This window comes from Rhizopus delemar, genomic scaffold (assembly GCF_000149305.1).
Source record: "Rhizopus delemar RA 99-880 supercont3.2 genomic scaffold, whole genome shotgun sequence".
Classification (NCBI taxonomy): domain Eukaryota; kingdom Fungi; phylum Mucoromycota; class Mucoromycetes; order Mucorales; family Rhizopodaceae; genus Rhizopus; species Rhizopus delemar.
In genome coordinates this window covers 1,253,218-1,264,446 of record NW_027137828.1, presented here as the reverse complement: position 1 = coordinate 1,264,446, position 11,229 = coordinate 1,253,218, and the positions used below count along the sequence as shown (strand labels likewise).

At 36.1% G+C, this 11,229-nt stretch overlaps 4 protein-coding genes across 4 annotated transcripts; 2 read left to right on the top strand and 2 right to left on the bottom strand.

Annotated features, from left to right (window-relative positions):
- Positions 1 to 368: 368 nt before the first annotated feature.
- On the top strand, positions 369 to 2,099 carry RO3G_02708 (uncharacterized protein; the record flags this gene model as incomplete). Its single annotated transcript, XM_067657299.1, has 1 exon — positions 369 to 2,099. The coding sequence occupies one exon, from the start codon at positions 369 to 371 to the stop codon at positions 2,097 to 2,099; it is 1,731 nt and encodes a 576-aa protein (XP_067513400.1).
- Positions 2,100 to 2,552: 453 nt separating this feature from the next.
- Positions 2,553 to 4,880, top strand: RO3G_02707 (uncharacterized protein; the record flags this gene model as incomplete). Its single annotated transcript, XM_067657298.1, has 1 exon — positions 2,553 to 4,880. One exon carries the CDS (start codon positions 2,553 to 2,555, stop codon positions 4,878 to 4,880), a length of 2,328 nt encoding a protein of 775 aa, XP_067513399.1.
- A 1,672-nt stretch (positions 4,881 to 6,552) lies between these two features.
- On the bottom strand, positions 6,553 to 7,288 carry RO3G_02706 (uncharacterized protein; the record flags this gene model as incomplete). The annotated part of the gene is made up of 2 exons (XM_067657297.1): positions 6,553 to 7,003; positions 7,113 to 7,288. The coding sequence occupies 2 exons, from the start codon at positions 7,286 to 7,288 to the stop codon at positions 6,553 to 6,555; spliced, it is 627 nt and encodes a 208-aa protein (XP_067513398.1).
- Positions 7,289 to 8,427: 1,139 nt separating this feature from the next.
- On the bottom strand, positions 8,428 to 9,780 carry RO3G_02705 (uncharacterized protein; the record flags this gene model as incomplete). The annotated part of the gene is made up of 2 exons (XM_067657296.1): positions 8,428 to 8,987; positions 9,150 to 9,780. The coding sequence occupies 2 exons, from the start codon at positions 9,778 to 9,780 to the stop codon at positions 8,428 to 8,430; spliced, it is 1,191 nt and encodes a 396-aa protein (XP_067513397.1).
- Between the last annotated feature and the right edge of the window lie 1,449 nt (positions 9,781 to 11,229).

Here is an 11,229-nt window from a genome sequence, read left to right as displayed (position 1 = left end):
AAGCATGTTCCTCGCTCAGTTTTAACAATGTCATGCTAAGAATACACATAAATTACAATGGCTAGTATATCTTTCTTCTAATATAGTTTCATGACTATCGCAATTATCGTGAGCAAGTAATAGTGGTTAAAAGCTGAAAAAAAGTTTTGTGCACCAGTTTTGTCCACTACTGTATAAATACTCTCACTTTTTACATGTAGAATTATTTTTTATCATATTCAATCTTAGTTATCTTAACTTAATAAAGAGATACCAAGTTCTAACAGTATTTCTTTATCTTTGTTGTTATACTACTTTTACCTAAAACCCCCCTATCCTAAACAGAAGTATCACAAAGGTTTGCTAGAGGCGTATCAAACCATTTACCTATGGATCAACTGGAAAGCCTTCGCAATGAAGCATCACATATTGCAAACTGTATCAAGTACCTTTTGGAAGTTCAAACCTATTGCGACCCTCCCAAGATTGAAACAACTCAACAATCCATTAACCAGTCGTCAAACCGCTTTGATCATTTCATTCCCAATGATCTTCCTACATGGCAATGGGTTGGTAATGTGTGGAGAACGGACGTAGAGGTTCATGATTCAGTAGAAGATCTCCTGGACACATTTGCATTAATTGTAAGCTCCAACGGACTTGCAATCGATCAACACTGGATGCGCTTGGTTCCAATCAAAATGAATAGAGACCAAAGATCCTGGTTTAATGAGGTGCTAAAAGGTCGAAGCTTGAACTGGGATGAGGCTAGGTCTATCATCATCAATACGTACGCCACCCAAGATGTCGCTCAGACGCTAAACAGTATTGATCAACTCTTGACCATCAAAATGCAGCAAAACGAGTCGATCGAGGCTTTTACTGACCGATTCCAAAGAATCAGACGCGCAGCAAAATGGCAAGATGATATTAGAACTGCTGCCTTGTTCAAACGTGCTTTGCCTCTCGCCTTATATAAGGAAGTGTCCCGCTCCTTGCTAAACTTACCTTTGAATCAGCAAGACTCTGTTTGTAAGGTGTCTGCCAAGGCTCGTACTGTGATCTCCTCAAATATTTGCAATGATGAAGCCATGGCTGCTGGTGTTACAAAACGTAACATCACAACTCAATCGCCTGCGAACCCAATTTCGTTTGTGAGTGGTGCTGACAAGTCGATGCACAATCCCAAAAATGCTAGTGGTCCAAGCAAGCAAGGCCAACCTCAATTCAAGCCCAAATCAAAATGTCTTGTTCATGGTAATGGTAATCATACCACTGAACAGTGTAAAGTCCTCAAAAGGATTGCCACTGCCAATACCGCCACTACTGCCACTACTGCCACCAACGTCACTCCACAAGCATCAAATACAAAGAAAAATTGTTACAAATGTTCGGCCAACGTACCATGGAGTCCTGACCATGCAGCTACATGCAGCAAAGATAAAGTCAAGAGGTTCAATGGACCAACTAAAGCTTTCCGTTCTGCTCGTTTCTCTGGTTCTCACAATCGAAGTAAACATTTACCTGCCGCTGTCAACTTGAATGATCAAGAGCACAGCCACGGCAGTATGGACATAGATCTTAGTAGCTTGCCTACAAACTATGACTGTAAGGAAAAAACTAGTAAACAGAATGAAGTGAAAACTAACCATTCTTTGTATGTACCTATCACTATAGAAAACATCGACACCTTTGCCCTTGTGGACTCTGGTGCTTCTTTTAGCTCGATAGATATTGCATTCGCTAATAAAAATAACATTAATATAAATAATAACGTTTCTGGTTCTATTATTTTTGCTACAAACGATAATAAGAGTAAACGTTTTGGTACAACTTCTAAAGCTTTAAGCTTAATTTATGGTGATAACGATGATACTCTCATTCACACATCACATATTTTCGAAGTTCTTCCACTTTCCTTTGATACAGATGCTGTCATTGGTTTAGATTTGATGCCTAAATTAAATATTTTAATAACGAATTTAGCTATAAAACATCCAAACAAAAAACCTGCTGCAAAAGAAGAAATCGATGATACTCCTGAACCAAACAATGCCCCTTATGGTACCACTGATCAACAAATTAATTTTATGGCTGCAGTCAAACCTGATCTTGATTAAAATGCACAGATACCAAAGAATAGTTTTTGCACAGTACCTGAATCAATTATTCATCTTGATACAGAAAAGAACAAAACAGCCTATCGATCGCCTTACCGTATTCCACTCCAACTGATTCCAGTAATGCGCGAATGTGTCTAGACATGGCTAAAAGATGAAGTACTTGAATATGCTCCACCAAGTTCAGAATGGAAATCTCCTCTCACTTGGGCACCCAAAAAGGATTTACATGGAACTCTCACAGATTTTAGACCATGTCTAGATCCTCGACTGCTGAATTCTATTGTGATATCTAATGATAAACAACCTATACCTAAAATTGATGAAATTTTTGATCAACTTCAAGGTTCAACTATTTTCACTACTTTAGACTTACGACAAGCTTTTCATCGTTTCCAAATATACAAACCTGATCGTGTCAAAACAACCTTCACCTTTCAAGGTCAACAATACATGTTCAAAGGTTGCCCATTTGGTCTCAAGCATATTGCTTCACGTTATCAAAGAGTTATCAATTCTATCCTAGCTGATGTTCCTTATGCTCTTGCATTTGTGGATGATATTATCATTTTTTCTAAATCTTATGAAGAACATATTACTCATGTACAAAATGTCATCAAGAAGCTCACCAATGTTAATTTAATCCTGAATGTTGACAAATGTCAATTTGCTCAAACATCTGTTTACCTACTTGGTTTTTGTGTTGATGCCAAAGGATCTCGACTCGATCCACGCAAGGTTACAAACGCACTTTCTTGGGAAAAGCCATCCACAGGGAAAGACATTCAACGCTTCTTAGGGTTGGTGAACTACTTTAGGAAATACTTGCCCAATCTATCCGAAGTTACAGCTCCATTGGATAAATTGCGTTTTGAAGGCAAACTCACCAGCAAAATTTGGGATCAAGAACAAGACGACGCATTCACAAAAATTAAACAGCTACTTGCTTCTGCTCCAGTCTTATATCATCCTGATCTCAATGAGCCATTCTATGTTGCAACAGATGCCAGTAATTATTCCATTGGTGCTGTTCTCTACCAGATCATTGATAAGCAAATCCGTCATCTTGGTTTCATGGCTCGTGCTTTGTCTACATCTGAAAAAAATTACTCAACTACTAAACGAGAACTACTTGCCATTGTTTTTGCTCTCAAGAAGTTTCATCCATTTTTATGGGGTAATCCTTTCACTCTTTACACGGATCACAAAGCCCTTACTTACATCCACACTCAACCTGTCGCCAATTCTATGATGATACAATGGTTAGACACAATACTGGATTATGACTTCAAAATCATACACAGACCTGGTATTCAAAATGTATTACCAGATATGTTATCGCGTCTTTTCGAATCCGAAAGAACGCTGGTGGGGGATAAAAACCAACATAAAACCTGGATCACACCTCACATAGCTAATTCCAAAAACACAAATATGACTAATCGCATGATGATGCCTGATGATCTTGTAACCCCAGCACCAGAAGAAAGGCAAGAATTATTACTCAAAATCCATCTTGAAGGACACAGAGGCTCACAAGCAATGGTTACCACTCTACACAGTGAGGGAATCCATTGGACAAACTTAAAGCAAGATGCATTAGATTGTATCAACAGCTGCCCTGATTGTCAAAAGTTTAATGTTGCCAAACATGGATATCATCCATTATCGTCAATCTATGCTGATGCACCCTGGGATCATATCTGTATCGATACTGCCGGACCTATGACTACATCAATTCAAGGAAACAATTACATTCTAGTTGTAGTAGACGTATTCACAAGATTTTGCGTACTCAAAGCAATGCCTGATAAATCTTCACATACTATCGCACTCGCATTAAGAAACATACTATCACTTTTCGGTCGTCCAAAGATTATCCAAAGCGACAATGGAACTGAATATGTCAATGATATCATCCGTAAATACACTGAAATTTCTGGTATCGATCATCGTCTTATAACAGCATATCACCCTCGAAGCAATGGTATTGCAGAACGTTGGGTTGGAAAGACAAAGAATATAATATATAAAAGACTTCAAGGCAAGAACGATGACTGGGACTTATACCTTGACAGTACCCAAGAAGCTCTAAATAACACGCCAACTGCCTTACACGACACAAGACCATTTTCACTGATGTTTGCTAGACGTCCAAATCAATTCAAGGACTATAGTGACGTGTCAATTCCTACAAACTATAATGAAACAAGAAAACAGTTTAATGGACACATTACGAAATTTAATAACACTGTTTTACCAGCTATTCGCGAGAAAATCAAAACTTCTCAAACTGCTGCCGAAAACAAGTTTAACAAATCTCATCGAATTATCAAGGAAATACCATCTGGTAGTCAAGTCATGATCAAGAATATAAACCGAACTGCAAAAACAGATCCACTCTACATTGGAAATTATACAATTGTCAGAAAGAACCAAGGAGGAAGCTATATCCTAGTTGATGGTACTGGCGCACTTTTACCTCGAAATATTCCACCTTCGCATATCAAAGTAATATCAGAAGAACAATCTGAGGTATATGATGTCGAAGCCGTAATTGACCACAAAGGCACTCCTGGTAACTGGTTATACTTGGTACGTTGGAAAGGCTATGATGCGAAAGATGATACTTGGGAACCTGAAAAACACTTTCACGACAACAGACCGATACTAAAATACTGGAATCGTCGAAATGGACAACATAATGTTGAACCTAATTCAAGTGAAAAAAGACCAAGAAAAACTCACGACAATTCAAGCCGTAAAAGAGCAAGAAATTAACCGTGACTGCAATTCATCTTATTACGTATTATCTCAACGCCTTACGCTACCTTTCAATAATTCAAAAACTTCCAATAATCCAATCTACAATGTCAATTTACATTCTATCCACAGTTCATTCACAAGTAGAATCGTCAACATAAAAAACCTTTCACATGTTGCTACCTATACATTCTTATAACATGCACTTACGAATTACATTATTGCCATAACATATTGCTTTGCTCAATATTACAAAACAGAGAACTTCACTTACACTCGTCTTCACAATTGAACACTCATGAATCTAAATCCAGAAGTAGTTATGACCTGGAAGGGGGCAATGTCGTATCCCAACATACTTTAAACATGATTCATATTCAATTTATAAGAAATCAGAGTAATGAATGCTTTACAAAGATTTATTACAGTCTTTTCTCTATTATTCGGTCATAACTAATTCCACTCCTTTAACTCAATGCAAGCTTTTAATATAACTCCTGATGCAATGCAACATAGATGAAAGATCAGATCTACTTAAGAAAATAATTATAAAACAGTCCACTTGCATAACCAGGAACAGATCCTCACATTAAAACTTATTGACACTAGATCTACAGTTATAATTAATTAAAGTATCTTGAAAAGGATTTAATTAAACCTCCATGAAAATAGTATAAATACCAGACATTATAATATTAAATAAAGATATAACTTTTTTCAGTCTCGTTGAATTTTATAGTCTTTTTTATTCTTACGAGATAACACACTTTGGTTTCCTCCCTAGGTGTGAGTAAACGATGTCTACCCGCGCTATTTTTTGACTGCATCTTGGCTTTCCTTGAAATCCTTCGAATCATGGACTTTCCACAGCCTACTTTCTTTTGAATTACATCCCATGGAATGGAGTGGTTCATCATGTTTTCAATTTGGGCATGTTTGTCGGCATTCTTTGCTGTCATGGCGTGTTTGGCTAATCTGAGATGAGGTAAATGGGGAAAAAGAAAAAATGTAAAAAAATAAAATGAGCTAAAATATGAGAACGCGTAAGCGTTCACTGGCGTCATAAGACATACCAAACTAAATTTCAAGTCAATCCAGTGACTGTTTCTGGAGATACGGAACCTAATGCAAAATCGGGCGTTAGCAGCTATCACGGAAAATCACTTTTTCCGCCATAACTACAGAAGAAATGCAGCTAGAAGCAATTAGGTTACACCAACATTTTTGTCTAGTCTACATGCGTATTTAGTGTCAGCAAAGCGGAGCTCTAAATTTAATTCTCGGAGAGGCATTGCGAAAAAACCAAAAAACGGACTAATTTTGTCCCTTACTGTATAAAATTAAAATCCTTCTTTATTGCAGATTTCTTTATATTGCAAAAGAGCCCCGTTTAATGGATAAAAAGTTGGCATCTATTTATATTCTTTGTGAGCGTAGATATAAAAGATATAGACTCGGCAACGATGTCGTGCTGAAGAACCAATGATTAAGCTAAAGCTTGTCGATGTTCTAATATATGCATCTGAAGTTGAACAATAGAAATAATAACCAGTCAATTAACTTTGATCTAATTACTTTTGGGGTTGACAATTGACTAGACTCTCTAGGATGACAAATACTGATCTTATTGTTCTAAATTTGGAAAAGTGTGGAATTGTTCAATCATAGTTTAATCTTTGTGTATCGTTATTTATTTTAATACAACTGATATCTTATAGAAAATAACTATGTTTACAACACAGTCCAATCGCTTTCGTCTGTTTACTTCACTGAGCAATGGTTTTTGAGGCTTAACAAAAGAGGTTAAACCAGACCTACGCAACGATCTTCGCACTGTTTGGGCTGATACAACCTTTTGCAAGTCATTTTCGAGTGTGTTTCTAGCTTCTACTGCATTCTCTTGACCTTTAACAGTTACTAATCTGACTAAATACTGATCATCCCTGCTGCTGAGTAACTTGGGGCGACCTGCTTTAATGCTGTTTACTTCGTTTTTTATTGTTTTTCGAACGTTCTGAACAGTTTCACGGCTTGCTCCAGTTGTTTTCACTGTTTTTGATATAGAGTATCCGTTTTTTAAGCAGCTGATGATACGATTACGGAGATCTTCACTGATAGGTTGCATATTGGACGTTGGTACACTTTTATATAGCAGTTAGTTCCTGTAGGTGTAAAAAAAATGGCAGAAAAAGAAAGAAAAAGATACTTTGAGCATTGAAGAATAAAAAAAACCCTTTTTTGGTGGCTTACACTCTGTGACGAGCAAGACTATAAGCTGATATTGAAATATTTGAAGCGGTTCCAAAATTGTACAAGTGTAGTCGGCATTTGTAAGCGGCCATAGCTCCATCCAAAATGACGTTATCGCCGACTGAATAGTACCAAAAGAAAGCCAAGAAGCTATACTTTCGAATGATGTAGAACATGCTGTAGCTTATTTACCGTTTTGGTATCGATAAATCTTACAGAAGCAAAAAATGCAAAACACTTGTACAATTTTGTAAGCTACTGTATGTTTGGAATGCATTGCAAAATAAGCGGATAGCGGAAAAATTGTCCCAGTGCGGTGTTTTTTTTCTATTGCTGATTAACTCAGAATGAGCTATTTCCGAACGCTGAGTTTCTAATATGATGTAGTACGGATTGCGACCTTTCTAATGATCATAGACCTAGCCGCATAGCCTAAGAACTGGTCGAGTTATGGAGTCGAAAGTAAAAAAAGTTCAAACACTGGGACAATTAGTCCACCCACTGTATATGATGGCACCATGAATTCAGAGGTGTACCAAGAAATCCTTGGCACAAGTCTTAAAGACACGCTTGGGTACTATGGCCTAGATTGGAAATCATCCATTTTTCAACATGATAACGACCCAAAACACCGATCAAAGTCTACAAAACAGTATATGGAAGATAACAGCATGTGTTATATTGATGACTGGCCATCCCAAAGTCCTGTGATTTATCCAAGAATAAAAAGGAACAAGAGAGGACGAGACTCGATAAAGAGATTGTTTTATTTAATAAGAAAATTGTACTCTATTTATACTTTTCATACACGGATAATATTTCATGTCATCGATTAATAATTAATGAGTATGATATAGCTGATGGCAAATAGATAAGGGTTACGTGTTCTTCTATTGTTATATTTGTCATAGAATACTCGTATATCATTGACTGCGGCTGACTGTGATTTAGTTCCTGGATTTAATATAGTTTAACCGTGCAATTACGCAGCATCTTATCCTTAATGAAGATTATCCGAATTAACCTGTAGCTTGTCTATTGGATATATTTTACACGTAGCTTATTAATACTGTTTTCATATCGAGTTATGAATGATGGATACATCATTGCCCCCTTCCAGGTTGGAACAACCGATGAACATCATGAATAACGAAGAGTACATGGATTATATCTAATATGATTACTTAGGCTGTTCATATTAAAGACGTAAGTGTAGAGAAAAGAGAGAGCATGCTCTTCTGGTATATAATCGATAAAAACCCATAAAAACCTGTTTAGGAAAAAAAAATAATGGGAAAAGACCATATTCAGCTCGTTACTTTGTCTTGCTTCTTTTGTTAAGATTATTAGTCTTGGTTGGCAAATTAGTATGAGATGAGCGTTTACGTTTGCCAATGTTATTATTGACGTTACGTCTTGCCCAGTACTGTTCTATCATACTCATGTCATCAAAACTTGAGGCAGGTTCCCAGGTATCATATTCTGGAGGATAACCTTTCCATCTTACTAGGTATTTATAATTGCTAGTGTTATTTCCTTTATGTTGGATAATTGCCTGCACATCGTACTGTTGTTGGTCAGCGCGATTATTAACAACGTTGTCTGTAGAGATAAGTTTGATGTGCGAGGTAGGTACGTCGCGCGATAATAATGCACCTGTTTTATCCGTCAAAATGTAGCTACCATTTTTTGTGACTCCATGTACGACAAAGGGCCCCTCGTACCTTGGGTCAGTTTTACTATTTCTATTCACAATTTTTATCATAATTTCGCTATTAGTAGGAAATTGTTGATGTACAATGCGGTGTTTCTTTGTAAAATACTCGTTGTCAATTCTTTGAGTAGTCATAATACGGTTACGTATAGCAGGGATTACTATGTTGTTCATATTGTCTAGTTTATTTTCTAGTGCTTTAGCATATTGCTGACTAGAGTTAGGTATTGAGGATTGTGTATTAGAATAATCCTGGAATTCATTTGGTTGCCTATTATACATAAGCACAAATGGTCTGGAATGATGTAATCTAGAATATTTACAATTCATAGCATATTGAATACTAGGAAGGAAAAGATTCCACTCGTCTTTCTTGCCTTGTAATCTTTTAACAAGAGCTCGTTTGGCTATTCCAACAAACGATTCGTTAGTCGAATTACCCAATGGGTTATAAGGCAGTGAAAGTCTATGGTCAATACCAGAGGTTTCCATTAATGAATTAAATATTTCATTAGTGAATTCTGTACCGTTATCTGAACTAAGTTTTTTGGGCCAACCAAAAGCGCAAAAGATATCTCTAAGTTCATTAGCTATGGATACTGCAGTTTTATCCATTAATGGTCTTAGAATTGTAAATCTTGTAAAAAGATCAACTAGGACTAAAATGAAATTGTGTCCTTCTGTTGATGTAACGTTCAGGGTACCAAGGTCAATACAGACGTGATCAAAAGGACCATCTGGTAGAATACTACGGGGAGGGTGATACCCGTGTTTGCCAATATTAAATTGCTGACATTCAGGACAATTGGATACTAGCTGCAATGCATCTTTTTTAATATTAATCCAGTGCAAATTATCATTGTGGATTGTCTTTACAATAGCATCAGCCCCAAAGTGTCCAAGTAAATGTGCCTTTAGTAATAGGTTATGACGTTCTTCTTCTGGTGGTGTCATGTAGTCTACTAGTTGTACAGCTCTTTGTTTTATGTTTGTACTGTTTTCTGTAGTACGTTTGTTCTGTGACTTTGTAGTTTTATTTTTTATGGAAAGTTGCTGAGGATTACTATCTCCCCCCAGTCTTTTTTCCGTATCGTCTGAAAAAAGACGAGAAAGTGAATCCGGCAACACATTTTCAATTCCTGGACGATGGATTACTCTGAATGTATAGTTGAAAATAGTTTCGAACCAATTCAGCATCATGGGATTAGGAATGTTTTGTGTGCCAAGATAAACCAAACTTTTATGATCAGTATACAGCGTGAAATGAGATCCATACAACCACTTGTGAAATCTTTCAAAAAGATAACAGATGACTAACAGCTCTCGTTTAGTTGTCGAGTAGTTTATTTCTGACTTCGACAGTGCTCTTGCTGCGAATCCAATATAGCGAGTGTTATTGTGTTATCTCGTAAGAATAAAAAAGACTATAAAATTCAACGAGACTGAAAAAAGTTATATCTTTATTTAATATTATAATGTCTGGTATTTATACTATTTTCATGGAGGTTTAATTAAATCCTTTTCAGATACTTTAATTAATTATAACTGTAGATCTAGTGTCAATAAGTTTTAATGTGAGGATCTGTTCCTGGTTATGCAAGTGGACTGTTTTATAATTATTTCTTAAGTAGATCTGATCTTTCATCTATGTTGCTGAAGTGTTTTTAAGTATTTAAAATATGAAAAAGAAGAATTAACGAGACCGAACAATAGTTCTAAAGTCGAATTACTTTTATTAAAGAAAGATTCCAAGGCTATTTATATTAGTTTGAGCAAGACCTGAGATTAAATGACAAGAGATAGTTACGACCGATATGATTTGACATGTATAAGAAAAATTTTATAAACTGATGTAAATAATCAACTGTTGAGATGAAAGTGAAACTTGGCTGTTCAGGGCAGTTGGTAATTATCAGGATCTATTCTTATTCAAACTCATTTGTAAAGATTTAGCTTAGAATGATAAGACTGTTATCTTATTGACATGTCAAAACATGACATTGCCCCCTTCCAGGTTGTAATTATCTTTTCTGGAATTAATGTGGCAAGTAAAAAGATGTTTGTTTAACTGAATGTCAAAATGAGGTTTGAGATGTCAAGATGAGCTCTATTTGTTGTAAGAAATAGGTGCTTGGTAGGGTGAAGTCATATAACGTATAGTGGCTCTTTATATAAACATATAAAGTATAGTGTTCAAGAATGGAACAAAGCATTTAGGCGATAATAAACCCTAAACAGGAATTTATTGCTAAAGTGATGTTTGTCTGTAAATGTGACTGCGTACAAACGTGCAAATTGAAAAATATTAAGGCATGAGAAAAAATTCCATTTTTTACTATCCTTGTAAATATTTTATAATTGCGTTATTTGCTGGTAACATATATGTATAGTTAATGAAAGTTG